The sequence below is a fragment of the Aotus nancymaae genome, unplaced genomic scaffold (genome assembly GCF_030222135.1).
Source record: "Aotus nancymaae isolate 86718 unplaced genomic scaffold, 86718_ANA_hifiasm-v0.15.2.pri h1tg000079l, whole genome shotgun sequence".
NCBI classification, from domain to species: Eukaryota; Metazoa; Chordata; class Mammalia; order Primates; family Aotidae; genus Aotus; species Aotus nancymaae.
Window position 1 is genome coordinate 23,827,744 of NW_026988494.1, and position 20,134 is coordinate 23,847,877.

Consider the following 20,134-nt stretch of genomic DNA (forward strand, 5'->3'; position numbering starts at 1 on the left):
GACGAAAGTGGCAAGCCACCCTCACTTTCCTTCTCAAGAACATCACTCTTAGGCCTTTATAAAGCTGAATTAATTTTGTATGCTTAGGCATATGTCCAAAATTCAGGGCAGTGCTGATGTTAGGTATCTGTAAGAAACAAAATCATCTTGAAGAATTAAGAACCTGAGACTGCTAGCTGGGCACGGTGGCGCGTGCCTGTAATCCCAGCTACTCAGGAGGCTGAGGCAGGAGAATTGCCTGAACCCAGGAGGCAGAGGTTGCGGTGAGTCAAGATCACCATTGCACTCCAGCCTGGGTAACAAGAGTGAAACTCTGTCTCAAAAAAAAAAAAGAACCTGAGACTGCATGTGTCTGGGTGGAGATCTTACCTTCAGTTGTTGGAAATAAAACTGACTTATTTAGAAAAAGAAAAATACTGAGGCAAAAGCCATCACCCATGTCTCTGTAGGAAATACGGAACAAAAATGAAAACTTAATTAAAATGTGTTCATGTATTTATTCAACATCTTTTTTATTTTTTTTTGAGACAGTCTCACTTTGTCGGGTAGGCTAGAGGGCAATGGTACAGTGGCCTCCACTCACTGCAATCTCCACTCATTTCAACCTCTGCTTCCCGGGTTCAAACGATTCTCCTGCCTCAGCCTCCTGAGTAGCTGGAATTACAGGCATGCGCTAATTTTTGTATTTTTAGTAGAGACAGTTTCACCATGTTGGTCAGGCTGTTCTCGAACCCCTGACCTCGTGATCTCCCCACGTTGGCCTCCCAAAATCAACAACTTTTACTAACTGTTCTACGTACCAGGCGCTGTTCTAGGAGCATAGACTAAGTCAGCAGACAGAGATTCCTCTTCCACTGATTGTGTATGAATAACTGTGCCAGTAACATTCTACTGAGTTTTCTGTAGCACATGTTTATCATGTTTTCTCTCTCAGGCTGGTACATCATGAGTATTGGATGTGATTACTGATGATTGTCTTGTTTTGTTCAAATTTATAAGAGAGTTTCATTACAGGAAAGTCATCATCCTACCTTAAAAAATCTAGACGACGTTCTGCAGTTGGGGCTCGGGGCTCTCCTGAAACAAACCATCTGATTCGTTTCATCGCTCGGCAGCAAAATATAAAGAATGCTAGAAAATCTCCTTTGGCACAAGATTGTCCTTCCCCGGTACGATTTTCTTCTCGGTTCTGTCGTGAATTCTCTTGTGAAGCTTCCATGCATTCTTTACACCTCCTCGTACATCTGATCTGTTTCAAATCTGGAGAGATATTTTCTCTGTGTCTTAGAGAATATGCAGTTAGTGGCCAGGCATGATGGCTCACGCCTGTAATCCCAGTACTCTGGGAAAATGAGGCGGGCGGATCACCTGAGGTTAGGAGTTCGGGACCAGCCTGGGCAACATGGTGAAATCCTGTCTCTATTAAAAACATGCAAATCAGCCTGGCTTGGTGGCAGGTGCCTGTAATCCTAATTACTCCAGAGGCTGAGGCACGAGAATTGCTTGAACCTGGGAGTCAAAGGTTACACTGAGCTGAGATTGTGCCATTGCACTCCAGTCTAGGAGACAGAGTAGATTGTCTCAAAAAAAAAAAAAAGAATATGCATTTATCATAAATGATGATCTCGACCATGGATGATTTTTCTTTTTTTTGTTTTAGAGACAGGATCTCAGTTGCACAGGCTGAAATGCACTGGTGCTCATAGCTCACTGCAGCAATGAGCTCCTGGGCTCAAGGAATCCTCCCACCTTAGCCTTCCAAGTAGCTAGAACTTTAGGCATATGCCACAGCAAAGGGCTCATTAAAAAAAAAATTTTTTTTTTTTTTTAAGAGATGGGTCCTCACTGTGTTGCCCAGACTTGTTTTGAATTCCAGACCTTAAGCAATCCCTATCAAAGTGCCGGGGTTACAAGTGTGTGCCACAGTGCCCAACCCAAACATGGGTATTTTAAGAGTTATGAGACCCTGGATAGAAACAGCTTTCTAGGAGAGCTTTCTATTTTATTTTGCAATTTTTTTTTCTAGTTCAGTTCTAATTTTCTATGAGGTGAGATACTACCACCTTTTTAAGAGCTTATCTTTAAGTTTCTAATTTTTTCATGACTACTGTGTGTTGACGTATAGGGTTAAGGGTCTCCTGGGACAAAATGTATTTGGGACAACCTTGTGGAAAGGGGCAGATTATTTATCTGCTGATGGGGATATATTTAGCTATTTTTTTCAAATTTTTATTAAAATAGTACATGCCCCTAAAAAGTCAAATACAGTCATGTACTGCATAATGACGTTTTACACAATGATAGATGGAATATACAATGGTGGTCTCATAAGATTATAATGGAGCTGAAAAATTCCTATGACCTGGTGATGTAGCTAACATTACAGTGTGAAGCAATGTTTTACTTGTGTTTGTGGTGATGCTGGTACAAACAGTTTGTTCTGCAGTGCTGCCAGTTGTATAAAAATCTAGCACAGAAGATTACAACACATAATACTTGACAGTGTTAATGAATGACTGTGTTCCTGGTTTATGTATTTTCTATAGACTTTTTATTATTAAAGTGTATTCCTTCTACTGATTTTTTTTTTTTTTTTAAAGGACCTTAATGTAGTATACATGTTGTGCTGGCAGCAGTGTCATGCGTCTTTCCCTGATCCCTTGGGTATCCCATAGAGTAGTAAAGGAGAGGTATTCATTTAAAGTAGAAATCAAATCACTCACCCTGCTGCTCAAAACCTTCCTGTGGTTTTCTGCAATCCCTTGAATTAAACCCACACCCCTTCCTGATGCCGCCTTACCCCCACTCTGGTCTTTTCTCCCCATCTCCTTCTATTCACAGGGCGTGCTGACCTTTCTGTCCCATCCTGTCTCCACTTGGGGCCTTGCCTCTTGTTTGCCTTGTTCTTGGAGAATCTCTCCCTCCTGCGACATCTTTCCTTAGACCACTTTCTCATTGTTTTATTTTCAACTCATATTATACTAAAGCTAGAGGTCTGTCCTGATTCTAGCTAAACCAGCACTTCTAGGAATTCGGCCACGTTACTGTTTTATCTTCTCAGTAGCACCTCTTGTACCTGTAACTACATTTATATGTTTTCAGAATTTCACTCTGGACAGTGATTTCCCTAGCTGGGTATGGTGGCTCACACACCTGTAATCCCAGCACTTTGAGAAGCAAAGGAGGGAGGATTGTTTGAATCCAGGAGTTTGAGACTGGCCTGGACAACATGACAAAGCTCTGTCTCTACAAAAAAAAAAAATTTTAATTAGCTGGGTGTGGTGGCATATGCCTGTAGTCCAAGCTACTTGAGAGGCTGAAGTTTGAGGATTCTTTGAGCCCAAGACATCGAGGATATAGTGAGCTGTGTCGCGCCATTGCACTCCAGCCTGGCTGATAGAGAGACCTTGACACAAATAAAAATAATTTTCCCTGAATCCTGAGCTTCTCGAACAGTTTGTTGGGCATGGAAGGAAGGTTGTTAATTGACCAACACAATTCCTAAGACAAAAACATCAAAAAAACAGTACCTTTTGAATGTTTCATTTGCTTTGTATGTAAACGTTCTCCTTCTCCAGTAGAAAATAGAGAAAACCCAAGTTTGACTAGAGAAACTTAAAATTTGTTTGCAGCAGCATTTCAAAGTGCTGCATGTTCCTAGGAGATTAAACCTGCCCCTGCTGTGTTCAAATATGAGTACAAAGAAAGCATGTTGAAAGTAAATTATATGAATTTGGGGTCATCTTTTTCCTATCGTTCTTAAAGATGAGTTCACCACAAGCCTTTTATGAATATTATGTGCTGTTTATGTTGTAAAGGCTTATGTCCTCAAGCATATTTCAATGTAAAGTGTTCTCTTATTATATAGTAGGCAATTAACTTTGAGTATATTTCACTGAGAAGAGAATCAAATGTGTGAACAGATTGCCATCAAACATGGCTTCACAATATTAACTACTTTTTCTGCCTATGATATCTTTTCTTTTTTTCCTGAAACCAAGTCTTGCTTTGTTGCTCAGGCTGGAGTGCAGTGGCGTGATCTTGGCTCACTGCAACCTTCATCTCCCAGGTTCAAGCGATTCTCCCACCCTAGCTTCCCGTGTAGCTGGGATTACAAGCATGTTCCACCATACCCAGTTAATTTTTGTATTTTTAGTAGAGACAGGGTTTCACCATGTTGGCCAGGCTGATCTCAAACTCCTGACCTCAAGTGATCCTCCCACCTCGGCCTCCCAAAGTGCAGGGATTATAGGTGTGAGCCACTGCACCCAGCCTACTCTGTATGATATCTTAAAGGGAGGTAGTTTTTACTTCACTTTTGCCCATTGGTATAATTTTTTAAAATTGCCACAAACTTCGTATCAGTGGAAATACTAGTAGTCCAAGTAGTAAAAAACATCTAAATAGAGAACTTCATTTGTAATTTATTTTTTATGTAAACAGAACTCTGAGTTTTCATATTACTTGCCTTTATCTGACACTTCTAAATCCCTACTAGTATAAATTTTATTTTATCAGTTTTTGGCTGGAACCCTGTTAACTGGACTTCCAGAGAAATTGCATGCTTACACCATCTAACTTTGTGTTTTAAGAGAGTGACTGTCTTTCAGCCCTAAGAAGTAAACATCCTCCAGGTCCTATACTATGAGGAAAATTAGCTGGGAAGAGCCAAAAAAAGAGAGCAGTGCAAGTGTGGTATCTGAGCATGTATAGAACTTGTGTGTCTTGTTCTGGCCCCTGGGCTAGAGGGCATCTGTAGACAGGCGCTGAGTAGAAACATCTTGGACTGAAGGAGGTATGCTGAGACTTACCTGTGACACAGGAACCATGCCGATGCCTTCCTATGGATACACCCAGCACAATACTTGGTAAAAATTACAAATAAACAGGTTTTCTCCTCTTCCTTCTTCCTTGCACCATCCCAGAGCACGATGGTTTTTTGGTGCCCTCCATATAATCTTAGGCTGGCCTCTCAACATTTTATGCTAACCTTAACTTTATTCAAACTGAAAATGTGTAATTCCAGGGTGAGGAGGGTCTGCCACACTAACTCCTTACCTCTGATCTTCAGAAAGTATGTATACTGTATTTAATTTTGGATTCAATGGGTATAGGCCTAGAATATAGGAAGTATGAATTGAGGCTTGGTGCGGTGGCTCATGCCTATAATCCCAGCACTTTGGAGGCTGAGGCGGGCGGATCACTTGAGGTCAGGAGTTTGAGACCAGCCTGGCCAACATGGTGAAACCGCCTCTACTAAAAGTATAAAAATTAGCTGGGCGTGGTGGCATGCACCTGTAGTCCCAGCTACTTGGGAGGCTGAGGCAGGAGAATCACTTGAACCCAGCAAGCAGAGGTTGCAATGAGCTGACATCACACCACCAAACTCCAGCCTGGCGACAGAGAGACTCTGTTTCAAAAAAAAAAAAAAAGGTAGAAAGTATGAATTGATTTATAATACCCCTTGTATTTTTTATACTTTCACAGGGCAGCCCTGCGCTGTATCGAAGTGTTAACTCTTTAAGAGAACGAATATCTGCCTTCCAGTCAGCTTTTCACTCCATAAAGGAAAATGAGAAAATGACCAGCTGTCCAGAATTCTCAGAGGCAGAAAGAGTGTCCGAGGTGACAGACTTGAGTGAGTAGAAATGATTCATTCAGTTTTCACTTCTATATTTATAAAGACAAACTTCTGAGATATGAAATGATTTAGTGTGAAACTAATAGTTTCAGAACACAGGTATATTTATAAAACAAGGCTAACATTGAAAATTTGGGACATTTCACACAAAAATAAGGATTTCTGGTTTCTCTTGGAAAAAAACCTGATATCAGACCTTCCTAATCCTGCAGTTCCACATGGTTGCAATTAAATTTTAAGTTTTTAAATGTCAGAGCGAATTAGCTAATTTCACCTTTACCATAGAGCCTGTGGCAAATTTGAGTTTACAAACCTTGATTTTTTTTTACAGGATCATTATTAAGCTTGGCAAGCATTTAATAAGTGAAATAAATTTGTGTAAATTTTATGTGAGTACCAAACACCCAACCCTGATGTTAAATACAAATATATCCAGTCTGATAATCTGCTATATTCTTTAACTCTTAGATTGTAATAATTCATTTGGTTGTGTTTTCAATCTTTTCTTTTTTTTTTTTTCCAGTCACAGAGCATTTCAGACACCAGAATGTGACAAAATCTTGGTCTTACTGTAATCATTACAACCATTTCTCTGGTACTTTACATGCTAAGATTTTAAATGATTTGGTTTTGAATTATTGAACTATCTTCAAGTACATTTCAACACTACCCATGTGCATTGCTCTGTTAGCCCAAGACAAGTCTCACTCATCTAGAGTGCGTGATCCATTCAGTGTTCCTATTTAGATTTGTACTTTGTGACTCACTTATTGTTTCAGTTTTTTCCTGGGTTTTTAAATTTATTTACATCATTATAATTCTGCACACAATTTAACTCCTTTTTTTAGCTAGAAAAAACTGAGGCACATTGTGGTGGCCTTTTTCACGAAGTCGTACAGAGTGTTAGAACATAACCACATCTTTTAAAATAACAGGTGTCACCGGGCACGGTGGCTCATGCCCGTAATCCCAGCATGATCATGAGGCGAGCAGATCATGAGGTCAGGAGTTTGAGACCAGCCTGACCAACATGGTGAAATCCTGTCTCTACTAAAAATGCAAAAATTAGCCTGGGAGTGGTGGCACATGCCTGTAATCCCAGCTACTCTGGAGACTGAGGGAGGAGAATCACTTTAACCGGGGAGGCAGAGGTTGCAGTGAGCTGAGATTGCACGACTGTACTCCAGCCTGGGCAACAGAGTGAGACTCTGTCAAATAAGTAAAATAACAGTTGTCATCATACATTTAAAATGTGAGGTACTGTCTTAGACACGCAAAAGTATTTTAGTATATCTTTGCATATTTTAAGGTCTGAAAAAACTCAATTCTAATAATAAAATTTATTATCTTTTCAATAGGCATGTTACATTCCTTTCTGTTAGTTTTTGTTTTTTTGGTATAAAAAATTGTGCTAGATTTTTCTTTTCCTTGATAATTTAGACTCAGGCACTAGATTTTACTAGATTTAGGCTCTTAGATTGTAAGAAAATTACGATGGTGCACAATGGCAGGGCATGGTGGCTCATGCTTATAATCCCAGCACTTTGGGAGGTTGAGGCGGGTGGCTTACCTGAGGTCAAGAGTTGAAGACCAGCCTGACTAACACAGTGAAACCCCATCTGTACTAAAGATAAAAAATTAGCTGGACCTGGTGGTGTTAACCTATAATCTCAGCTACTTGGGAGACTGAGGCAGGAGAATCGCTTAAACCCAGGAGGCAGAGGTTGCAGTGAACTGAGATCACGCCATTGCACTCCAGCTTGGGCAACAAGAGCGAACCTCCGTGTGACACACACACACAGACACATACACACACGCACACTATACACACACACACACACATGCATATGTATATATGTGTGTGTATGTATGAAAACATTTATGCCTGTGTCATTTTGTTTTTGTTTTGTGTTTATAGCCGTAAAGGCAGGTCTTAGCACATGCCAGCAGTCTGGGTTCCCTGCAGTGTTGGCCTCCAAACGTCGGAGAATATCCTGTCAGAGGGACTCTGATGAAAATCTAAGGGATGCTGAAGGAAAAGCAGTTGATCTCCAGATACTCAATATTGATACAGACAGAGGATGTGCAGTTGAATCTTCTGCAGATCTTTCCAAGGTAATTCACTTAACTTTACACATAGGAAAAGGAAATTTTGGTTTTCTGCATAGGCAGTTTTAAGGCTGTCAGTGCTGTTCTTCAATTTATTACCTCGTTCTGCCCTGTGGTAGCTGGATGGGTGAGTGAAGGTGTGTATGTGTGTATGTGTGTGTGTGTGTTTCCCACCTGTTAATTTTATGATTACCTCGTTTTGCGCTGTGGTAGCTGGGATTTGTGTGTGTGTGTGTGTGTGTGTGTGTGTGTGTGTGTATGTGTTTACTACTTGTTAATTTTATGTTTGGTTGTTGGTATTTATTTATTTATTTATTTATTTTTGTCTTTTTGTTTTTTTCCTTTTTGTGGAGAATGGGGTCTCACCATATTGCCCAGGCAGGTCTCGAACTCCTGGGCTCAAGCTATCCTCCCGCCTCTGCCTCGCTAAGAGCTGGGATTACAGGCGTGAGCCACAGCGCCCGGCCGGTTGTTGGTATTTATCACTTCTTAGAAAGTGTTTGGATAGAGATCTCACTTTTGACTACTAACCTTACGAAGAGAATAAGCCCTGTGGTCTTTCGTGTGTGAGATACTCTATAGGGTGATGCTCCAAGAAGGGAGGAAGTCACAGTCCTGCCCTCAGGCAGTATTTTTTCTCCTGGGGAGCGGGTTATAAGCAGATGGCTTCAGTGGAGCTGGTGGATCAGGTGGAGATTGTGTGTGGGGTGTACTCCACAGGTCTGGGAATCTTGCACTTCTTACTGCCCCTTACTGCTTTCCTACTGACTGGAAGTCAGGGTGCCATTCAGCAATTGCTCCTTTGCACTGCTCACTTCTTTCAAGTTGCTCTAGGGATTTTTGTGGCTTATAACTACCTAAACCCTGTCAAGATGATCAAAAGGTGCTATTAGGAGAAAAATAATACTAGTGAAGATCAGGTGACCTTCACGCACGTGTGAACAGGGAGCTGGTCTTTGATGATGGACTTTTCCTGCTTACGTTCCTCATTCTGGTTTGACACAGTAGCTTCTCATGTCCTTTGTGAGAGGAGACACCTAACACCATTACAGTTGGAACTCTTTCTGTACCTTCTCTGTCGCTTAGATCCAGTGCTTGTCCTATTCATTGGCTGTGGACTAGCAGAATAAAGGTTTGATAGTTGTTAGAGATTCTTCAGGCTTCAGTGGGTTTCCTTTGTATATCAGTCACCTGTAATCTTGGCTCCCTCTGCCTTATTCAGGTTAATGTGAAATCTCCATCTGACAGAAACAATAGTAATTGTTTGTAAGCAGAACTTTGGTTAATTGTTTGAACATACATCATGATTCAGACATTATTTCTGAATTAATGTGAATGTGTTTTTTATCTTAGTGTTCAATGTTTTTCATATCTTAGTTATTGATAATGTTTGGCATTTGATTAATAATTATATAAACGTCTTTATTTTGAGAATTTTCTCTAAAGAACTGTAGATACAACTGTCTAGCCTTTAACAACAAAAATAGGTCCTTTAAACGTTTCATGGGGAATTAAAAGTTGATTTGTGGGATGTTTAGGATGCAATTAGTATGAATACTTCATTGTTAGATTCCTGTATACTTTGAGTTTATGAGCTAATGAAGGTGACTGATTGAATACCAAATTTCCAGGTAATCTATAATGTTTACTCAAATCTTCAAAAAGTTATTAGTAGTACTGTAAGTAATAAAATGTAATACTCTTTCAATGTTTCCTCAAGAAATCGTCTAAACCTGGTTCAACACAGTCTGGATTTTTCATGGAAGAGTCTGCTCCCCTTTCAGAGCTCACAGAGATTTCAAATGGTAAGTATTTAACTTTTTCTTAGTACACAGCCAGTTGCCTGATTCAGAGACATTTATGATTAGTGTACCTATTTGCTAAAATTTAGGGGAACTGAAATGGTTCCCTACTTTTTAGGAGCTCGTGGCCCACTAGAAGTGCTTCCAAATTCTTGTTATATGAGGGATATTCTCTTTTTTAAGCTACCATCTCTAAGAATTAGTGAAGTATTTCCAAGCTCATGAAATTTAGTATAAAGAGGTAGGACCTATGAATATATTAGCAAATATTCTTTGTTAGAGAAACACTACTCATGGTATTTTAATTTGTTTTTATGCATGTAAAAAGAGTTTTATCAGGATGTAATAATGACTTATTCCTTCTTAAAATTAGTATGCTTGTAGTGAGTGAACGTTACTAGTGAGGGTTTAGATTGGCTTATTCTATTTGGGTCCTCAAAGTAAAACTCTTATGGGCATATGATTGGATCTTGTGTTTTTTTAAAATCCATTTTGATAATTTATTTTTAATTGGAATATTTAGCCTGTTAACTTTTCAAGTAATTACTTACATGGTTTTATTCACATCTGTCATTTTATAGTATGTTTTCTGTTCCTAATTATTGCTCTGTAACCTTTCATAGTCTATTTAGGTAATACTGTACAATTTCACACAGAAGCTTTACAAACTCTACAGATGAATTTCCTCTCCCTACCAGCCATGGCTTTTATGATCCTTTACAGATACACAGTTACTTCATTTTAAGTCCCACAAGATCTTATCATTTTTGCATTAAACAATTATATGTGCTTTTCTCTTTTTCCTTTTGTTTAGGCAGTTTCTTACTCTGTCACCCAGGCTGGAGTGCAGTGGTATGATCTCGGCTCACTGCAACCTCCCACTTACAGGTTCAAACGGTTCTCATGTCTCAGCCTCCTGAGTAGCTGGGATTACAGGTGTGCAGCACTATACCCAGCCAGTTTTTGTGTTTTTAGTAGAGATGGGGTTTTGCCATGTTGGCCAGGCTGGGCTTGAACTCCTGGCCTTAAGCAATATGCCCTCTTTGACCTCCCAAAGGGCTGGGATTACAGATGTGAGCCACCACACCCAACCAAAACAGTTATACGTGCTTTAAACAGGTTAAGAGGGGAAAAAGAGTCTTTTATATTTACCCAGATACACTATTTCTTATGTTCTTCATTTTTTCCTAAAGATCTGAGTTTCTCTGTCTTATTTTCCTTCAGCCTGAGAAAGAACTTCTTTAGCATTTTTTGTAGTGAATCTGCTCTGACTTTTAATTTTAGTCATAAGATAAATGGGTGGATGTCGGCCTGTATGGTCCTACTGCACAGGGCCAGGTTGTGAGTTTGTTACCACGATATGGAGTAAGGTGCTCTTACCTTCAACAGTTTCTTAACAATTCTTTTTCCTTTGCTCTTATGGGACTTTGCTTAGGAGTGACAGATTCTCTGACAGTGATTATAGATTGAAGTGTGGTGATTAACAGTTGTCATCATACCAAACTCTCACTCTACAATGTGAAGCATTGAAATCACAAGGGTCAAAATTTCATTTCACCATGCCACGAAGCCCTACTCAGAAATACTGTAATAAGACAGGAAAAATAGATCTACCGTAGTAGATGGGGCCTCGATTAAAGGAGTCTGGCATTGATTTCTGTATTTTAAACTGTGTGGTTATTTGGTGGCATCCCCAGCAGTGCAACTTTGAGAAGAATAAAAAGATGTTGTAAGATGGAATCGAACGTCCCTTGTTAAGAGGGAGCTTGGGAAGGACACCTGCATGACACCTTCCATCTCTCCTTTACCCTCTCTGCTTCCTCTGTTTTACCTTTCTATCCAGAAATCCAACTCAGTGAATCTCTCCACCTTCTCTGCACCTGCCCCAGAGCTGCTATTTGGTATGCTGATAGCCTCAGTTTTTCATCTCAAATGACTCTGTGCTGGTTCTTTTTGTTTTTGTTTTTGTTTTTTTGAGACAGAGTCTTACCGAGTTGCCCAGGCTGGAGTGCAATGGTGTGATCTCAACTCACTGTAATCTCTGCTTTTCGGGTTCAAGCCATTCTCCCGCCTCAGCCTCCTGAGTAACTGGGATTACAGGCACCCGCCATCATGCCCGGCTAATTTTTGTATTTTTGTATAGATGAGGTTTCACCATGTTGGCCAGGCTGATCTTGAGTTCCTGACCTCAGGTGGTCTGTCTGCCTTGGCCTCCCAAAGTGCTGGGATTACAAGCATGAGCCACCACTCTTGGCCCATCTGTGTTGTTTCTTAATTCACACACTTTCACACCTTATTTTTCCCTTAAAGTAGCCAACACTCCTTCCTTTTCTTTTTAAAATTTAGATACGTATAATTTATGTTTTAAACAAGTAATTTTATAGTGTATGTGTCATGTAATTTTGTTTGGCTAAATTTATTACTATTTTTGAATGATAAACCATAACTATACATTTATGGAGAACAATATGATGTTTTGATGTATTTATACAATGTGGCATGATTAAATCAGGCTTATAATTAACATGTCCCTCACTTCACTTACCTGTCTTTTTTTTTTTTATGGTGAGACATTTGAAATTTACTGTCTTCATTATTTTGAAATACATAATACATTAATATAGCCTGTAGACCCTCTGTTGTGCAATAGATCTCAAAACCAATTCTGCTTGTCTGTCTGGAACCTTGTATTCCTTGATCAACAACTCCCCATTTCCTTCCTTCCACCGCACCCCCCAACTACAGGCTCTGGGAACCCCACTTCAACTCCTTCCTTCTATAAATTCAACTCTTCCCTTCTATAAACTCTTTCCTTCTATGGATTCCTCATGTATGTGAGATCACGTGGTTTTTGTCTTTTGTGCCTGGCTTATTTCACTTAGCAAAATCTCTTCCAGATTTATCCATGTTGTTGCAAATGAGAGTCTGCTTGCTTTTAAGGTTGAGTAGTATACTGCTGTGTGTATATACCATGTTTTCTTTATCCATTCACTGATTAATGGACACTTTTCATTGATGAGAAGGATGTTAGCAACAGGTTTGTTATATGTCCTTTATTGTGTTGAAGAACTTTCTATTCCTAGTCTGAGGATTTTTATCGTGATATTGTGTTAAATTTAGTCAAATGCTTTTTCTGCATCTGTTGAGGTGATCATATGGTTTTTGTTTTCCATCTTTTTTTTTTCGTTTTTCAAGTGTGTTTATTAAAATAGGCAATAATCAGTACATGTGCATCATATGAGCAGTTATTCAAAATTAGCACTTCCAGGAGAGGGACTACATCTCAGTTTTTCTGTCTGTATAATAAAACGTCAAAAGTACTTCCAAGTACACAGGCATTTCCCTAGTAGTCTTGGTACCAGTAAGAGGGTATAATTACTAAACATCTCCACCATGGTTTTCATTACAAAGAAACATGTTTCACATAAAAGCTTCATAATATAACGCAGAGACAGAATTTGTACATGCTTAAAATTTGCAGCCAGGCTATTTCTGATATATTTTTTCATTTCTTCCAGTTTTTTATTTTTATAAATATGCACCCAGTTTCCTACCAGTGTAAAACACACACACGAAACACTGCTGAGAGCAACACAATTGCCTTACAGTAGCTTCTTTGAGACTACTATCGTAATGCAAGGAGGGGAGTACTAATTTCTATTCTGACTTGCTCCTTTCCCTAAATCATGATAGTGTTGACCAAATCCTAGCAGTTGTCAGATACAAACAAACTGGGCAGAGGACCATAGCATAATTAATGAATAATTTCACAATGATCTGGTTAAGAAAACACACAGAAAGTGGTGATCACATAATTTTTTATTTTTCATCTTATTTATGTCATGTATCACATTGATTTGCATGTGTTGAATCATCCTTGCATCCCAGGAATGAATCTAATTTGATCATGGTGAATGATTATTTCAATGTGTTCCTGAGTTAGGTTTGCTAATATTTTGTGGAGGATTTTTGCATCTTTGTTCACCAGGGATATTGGTGTATAATTTTCTTACATATTTTCTTACAATTTTCTTATATGTAGCAGGGGAGTGCTAACCTTGTTAAATGACAAGGAGTTAGTTGGAAGTATTTTCTCTACTTTTTTTTTTTTTTTTTTTGGAAGTGTTTGAGAAAACTTACTAGTTCTTTAAATGTCTGGTGGAGGTCAGCAATAAAGCTATCTGGTCCAGGGCTTTTCTTTGGTGGGAGACTTTTTATTACTAATTCAGTCTTCTTCTTCTTCTTTTTTTTAATAAAAAATAGAGATGGGGCATCACCATGTTGGCCAGGCTAGTCTCGAACTCCTGACCTCAGGTGATCCACCCATCTCGGCCTCCCAAATTGCTGGGATTACAGGAGTGAGCCACCGCACCTGGCCTAATTCAGTCGTCTTCTTACTCATTATTGGTCTTTCGAGATTTTCTGTTTGTTCATGATCCATTTCTTTTAGGTTATCCAATTTTGGGTGTTTAATTATTTATAGTAGTTTCTTGCGATCCTTTGTATTTTGGTGTCAGGTTTTCTGGTAATGCTAGTTTGCTTCCTGTGCTGGGAAGTCAAATGATCTTGCCAGCTGTACTCCGTGGTCTAGTAAGATCACTGGCTGCACTCTGCCTTCAGGTGGAGCTGCTGCCTGGCTCTGTGATGGTCTCTGATTTGGCAGAGTCGCAGGTTGTCTTCCTTGGCTGGTCAGTACTATTGTTTGGAATCTAGTTGCGCAGAACCACGTGATGGGCTCTGAGACTGCTGGAGGTTGTTGCTTGGCCCCATAGGGTGCTCAGGGCCTGAGGCTGTACTCCACAGATGTGTGTGGATTTGGGCTTGCCTCCCAGCTTAGGGTAGGGTTAAGCAGAGCACTGAGGTTTGGTAGAGTCACTGCTCTGCAGCTGGGGTTGGGCAGGAACAGATGCTCCTTCCACGGGTAATCACCCACACAACCTGGTTTGGGGAAGACTTAGTGAGAGCACAAGGGCTTATTTGATCACCTTTCCACTGCTAGGATTCGGTAGGTCCAGATGTACTTTTCATGGGCAATTGCTGACCTACAGTTGCTCCCCCATGGGGAAGGACTTATTGCAAGCACCAGAACATATTGTTGGATCACATCTTTACAGCTAGAGGGCCAGACGTTTCCTCTGGGCAGTCGCTGACCTGCAGTTTCCTCTTGAGCTGGGGAAGACCTAATGGGAGCACCCAGGCTGTGTAGGGAAGCTGGATAGGGATTTTAACCTGGAAGACCCACTAACCATGTTTCCTGCAGCTTAATACTGCTGGCTGGTTTCTCAGGTGTGGCACTTCCATTAGCTGGAATGCAGCCCACCAGAATTTGCTCTTTGGTGGCTGCAGTCTCCATCCCATGTCCTCTGTTTTTATCTGACCCTGTTTGGGGCACATACAGTGTGTTTGCAGTTTGGTGTGATGATCTTTTTCTTATTCCTGCCACCCTCAGATGTTGAAATGCCTGTGAATTTAGCAATAAAGTTGCTTGTTAGTCAGTGCTCCGCTCAAATTAGCTTTTATAGTCCAAGTAATAGGTGCAGTCAGTAGAGGCACGCTAATAGTTTATAGCTGATTCATGATACCTTCTTTCAAACTCTGATGCAGAGATTTCCTGGGGAGCCAAATCCCCATACTCACTTTATGCTTCATAGTCAGATTTGAGGTAAAAAGTGACCAGTGCTGCTTCTTTTCCTCCATTTTGCTTTCCAAATGAAATCCCAGATGTTACTCTTTAAGCAGGTTGTATTAAGTTTGAATTTTTCATAGCACATTATTATCTTTGCAAATACATAATGTGTTTTTGGTCTAGAACAAACACATTTAAGAGGTTTTCCACCTCTCAAGATTACATGTTTATCTTGAAGCACTCAAGGTTGCTGACTCCGTAGTGGGCAAAGGATCAAACAGTGCCGGTTCGCCTGACCCATTCACAGCAGAAGTGAGCTCAGACGCAGTCCCTGATGGCAGGGCACCAGCTACTCCAGTGTGCAGGAAGGACCTTCCCTCCCCTAACACCTTTATACTTCGTTCTGTTCTGAAGAAACCCTCTGTTCCAATGTGTCTAGAGAGCTTACAGGTAAGAAGAGAGTTAAATTTCCTAAAGCAAATGAATAAAAATGCATTTTGCTTCAAAGTAATACCACTGAAATGTCATATCATACTGGTTTAAAAGGAAATGTCTTACTATAAATTTTTTTCCTCATCTTATTGACAACACTATGTGTAGTTTCTTTCTGTTCTTATTTTTTTTAAAATTAAATATAGTATATAGTATGCAGAATTTAATATAAGTAGACTGTAGTTTATAGAGGTCATAATCTTACTGCACTAACATAATTGTATCTTTTTGATTAATTATAAAATTATATAAGTGATACTAATTAATCATAATTAATGTGTCAATCTGTTAAACTGATCATTCCACCCAAAATATTTGGTCTTAAAACTATCTCTTGGCCGGGCTTATTGACTCATGCCTGTAATCCCAGCATTTTGGGAGGCTGAGGCGGGCGGATCACAAGGTCAGGAGTTTGAGACCAGCTTGGCCAGCATGGTGAAACCCCACCTCTACTAAAAATATGAAAAATTAGCTGGGCATGGTGGCACACCTGTAATCGCAGCTACTGGGGTGTCTGAGTCAGAAGCATTGCTTGAACCCGGGAGGCGGAGATTGCAGTGAGCCGAGATCGCACCACTGCACTCCAGCCTGGATGACAGAGCGAGGCTCCCTGTCAAAAAAAGAAAAAAAAAGTACCTCTTAGAGCCATCCCATCCTTTTCACTCTAAGCTCAGTCAGTATGAGGAAAGAGGAAGTTGATGAGAACTAGCTGGCATTTATTGAGTCATTTTTATAGTTCTGGCATATATACAGCAGCAGTGCTCAGAGAAAGGTATAAGACCTGTTTGACATACACTTGGGCTTGTAGGTTGTTCAGTGAACCCAGATAAGTCTGCTATTAAAATTCATGACAGATTCTCAGTCCATGAGAGGTTGAGAGTCTAGCCTCGGGAGTGAAAATGCCAAGTTTCAGATCCTGACTTGGAAATGTAATCACTGAGCAAGTTATTTGACCTTTCTCTGCCTGGTTTCCTTATCTATAAAAGTGTTAAGTTAGTAACTACTTTTAGAGTAATTTGACCATTAAATGGGATAGTATAAAATCCCATTTAATGATCACCATTCTAACTGGTATGAGATGATATCTCAATGTGGTTTTGATTTGCATTTCTCTAATGACCAGTGATGGTGAGCATTTTTTCATACGTTTCTTGGCCTCATATATGTCTTCTTTTGAAAAGTGTCTGTTCATATCTGTCACCCACTTTTGAATGGGGATGTTTGTTTTTTTTCTTGTAAATCTATTTTAGTTCTTTGTAGATTCTGGATATTAGCCCTTTGTCAGAGGGGTAGATTGCAAAAATTTTTTCCCATTCTGTTGGTTGCCAGTTCACTCTAATGATTGTTTCTTTTGCTGTACAGAGCTCTGGAGTTTAATTGGATCCCATTTGTCTATTTTGGCTTTTGTTGCCAATGCTGTTTGTGTTTTAATGATTGTTTCTTTTGCTCTACAGAGCTCTGGAGTTTAATTAGATCCCATTTGTCTATTTTGGCTTTTGTTGCCAATGCTTTTGGTGTTTTAGTCATGAAGTCCTTGCCTATGCCTATGTCCTGAATGGTTTTGCCTAGGTTTTCTTCTAGGGTTTTTATAGTTTTAGGTCTTATGTTTAGGTCTTTAATCCATCTGGAGTTAATTTTAGTGTAAGGTGTCAGAAAGGGGTCCAGTTTCAGCTTTCTGCACATGGCTAGCCAGTTTTCCCAACACCATTTATTAAATAGGGAATCCTTTCCCTATTGCTTGTTTTTGTCAGGTTTGTCAAAGATCAGGTGGTTGTAGATGTGTGGCGTTGCTTCCGAGGTCTCTGTTCTGTTCCATTGGTCTGTATCTCTGTTTTGGTACCAGTACCATGCTCTTTTGATTACTGTAGCCTTGCAGTATAATTTGAAGTCATATAGCATGATGCCTCCAGCTTTGTTCTTTTTGCTTAGGATTGTCTTGGCTATGTGGGCTCTTTTGGTTCCATATGAAGTTTAAGGTGGTTTTTTTCCAGTTCTGTGAAGAAGGTCATTGGTAGCTTGATGGGGATAGCATTGAATCTATAAATTACTTTGGGCAGTATGGCCATTTTCATGATACTGTTTCTTCCTAACCGTGAGCATGGAACGTTTTTCCATCTGTTTGTGTCCTCTCTTATTTTCTTGAGCAGTGGTTTGTAGTTCTCCTTGAAGAGGTCGTTTACATCCTTTGTTAGTTGTATTCCTAGGTATTTTATTCTCTTTGTAGCACTTGTGAATGGGAATTTCTAATGATTTGGCTCTCTGTCTGTTATTGGTGTATAAGAATGCTTGTGATTTTTGCACATTGATTTTGTATCCTGAAACTTTGCTGAAGTTGCTTGTCAGTTTCAGGAGATTTTGGGCTGGGACTATGGGATCTTCTAAATATACAGTCATGTCATCTGCAAATAAAGATGATTTGACTTCCCCTTTTCCTAATTGAATACCCTTTATTTCTTTTTCTTGCCTGATTGCTCTGGCCAGAACATCCAATACTATGTTGAATAGGAGTGGTAAGAGAGGGCACCCTTGTCTAGTGCCAGTTTTCAAAGGGAATACTTTCAGTTTTTGCACATCCAGTATGATATTGGCCTGGGTTTGTTATAAATAGCTTTTATTATTTTGAGATACACTCCATCTATACCTAGTTTATTGAGAGTTTTTAGCATAAAGGGCTGTTGAATTTTGTTGAAGGCCTTCTCTGCATCTATTGAGATAATCATGTGGTTTTTGTTATTGGTTCTGTTTATGTGATGGGTTATGTTTATAGATTTGCATATGTTGAACCAGGCTTACATCCCTGGGATGAAGTTGACTTGATTGTGATGGATAAGCTTTTTGATGTGTTACTGGATTTGGTTTGCCAGTATTGTATTGAAGATTTTGCATCAATGTTCATCATGGATATTGGCCTGAAATTTTCTTTTTTAGTTGTGTCTCTGCCAGGTTTTGGTATCAGGATGATATTGGTCTCATAACATGAGTTAGGGAGGATTTCCGCTTTTTGTATTGTTTGGAATACTTTCAGAAGGAATGGCACCAGCTCCTCTTTGTACCTCTAGTAGTATCCGGCTGTGAACCCGTCTGGTCCTGGACTTGTTTTAGTTGGTAGGCTATTAATTGCTGCCTCAACTTCAGACCTTGTTATTTGTCTATTCAGGGATTCAACTTCTTCCTAGTTTAGTCTTGGAAGGGTGTATGTTTCCAAGAATTTATCCAATTCTTCTAGATTTACTGGTTTATGTTCAGAGAGGTGTTTGTAGTAATCTCTCATCAGATTTTGTAGTTTGTATTTCTGTGGAATCGGTGGTAATATCCCCTTTATCTTTTTTTACTGCATCTCTTTGATTCTTCTCTTTTCTTTTTTATTAATCTGGCTAGCCATCTATCTATTTTGTATATCTTTTCAAAAAACCAGCTTCTGGATTCATAGATTTTTTTTTTTTTTTTTTGAAGGGTTTTTTGTGTCTCTGTCTCCTTCAGTTCTGCTCTGATCTTGGTTATTTTTGGTCTTCTGCTAGCTTTTGAATTTGTTTGATCTTGCTCCTCTAGTTCTTTCAATTGTGATGATAAGGTGTTGATTTTAGATTTTTCCTCGTTTCTCATGTGGGCATTTGGTGCTATAGATTTCCCTCTATACAGTGCTTTAAATGTGTGTCAGAGATTCTGGTACGTTATATCTTCGTTTTCATTGATTTCTAAGAACATCCTTATTTCTGCCTTCATTTCATTATTTATCCAGTTTTCATTCAGGAGTAGGTTATTCAGTTTCCATGTAGTTGTGCACTTTTGAGTGAGTTTCTTAATCCTGAGTTCTAATTTGATTGCACTGTGGTCTGAGAGACTGTTGGTTATGATTTCCGTTCTTACGCATTTTCTGACGAGTGATTTACTTCCAATTACGTGGTCAGTTTTAGAGTAAGTGCCATGTGGTGCTGAGAAGAATGTATATTCTGTGGATTTGGGATGGAGAGTTCTGTAGATGTCTGCTAGGTCCACTTGGTCCAGATGTGAGTTCAAGTCCTGGATATCCTTGTTAGGTATCTATCTTGTTGATCTGTCTAATATTGACAGGGGAGTGTTAAAGTCTCCCACTTTTATTGTGTGGGAGTCTTAGTCTCTTTGTAGGTCATTAAGAACTTGCTTTCTGTATCTGGGTGCTCCTGTATTGGGTGCATATGTATTTAGGATAGTTAGCTCTTCTTGTTGCATTGCTCCCTTTACCATTATGTAATGCTCTTCTTTGTCTCTTGATCTTTGTTGGTTTAAAGTCTGTTTTATCAGAGACTAGGATTGCAACTCCTGCTTTTTTTTGTTCCCCATTTGCTTGGTAAGTCTTCAACCCTTTATTTTGAGTCTATGTGTGTCTTCGCATGTGAGATGGGTCTCCTAAATACAGTACACTGATGGGTCTTGACTCTATCCAATTTGCCAGTCTGTATCTTTTGATTGGGGCATTTAGCCCAT

General features: G+C 39.5%; 1 protein-coding gene across 5 annotated transcripts in view; it reads left to right on the plus strand.

Annotated features, from left to right (window-relative positions):
- Positions 1 to 20,134, plus strand: part of CDCA2 (cell division cycle associated 2) — a 52,729-nt gene that overhangs the window by 2,519 nt on the left and 30,076 nt on the right. For 4 of the 5 annotated variants that reach the window (XM_012435343.2, XM_064368691.1, XM_012435342.2 and 1 more), the window contains exons 4-8: positions 1,000 to 1,169; positions 5,488 to 5,638; positions 7,560 to 7,756; positions 9,471 to 9,555; positions 15,417 to 15,628. In XM_012435343.2, the coding sequence (XP_012290766.2) occupies positions 1,000 to 1,169; positions 5,488 to 5,638; positions 7,560 to 7,756; positions 9,471 to 9,555; positions 15,417 to 15,628 (815 nt within the window). The remainder of the gene's footprint in view (positions 1 to 999; positions 1,170 to 5,487; positions 5,639 to 7,559; positions 7,757 to 9,470; positions 9,556 to 15,416; positions 15,629 to 20,134) is intronic. The other variant, XM_012435346.2, reaches the window with a different exon arrangement.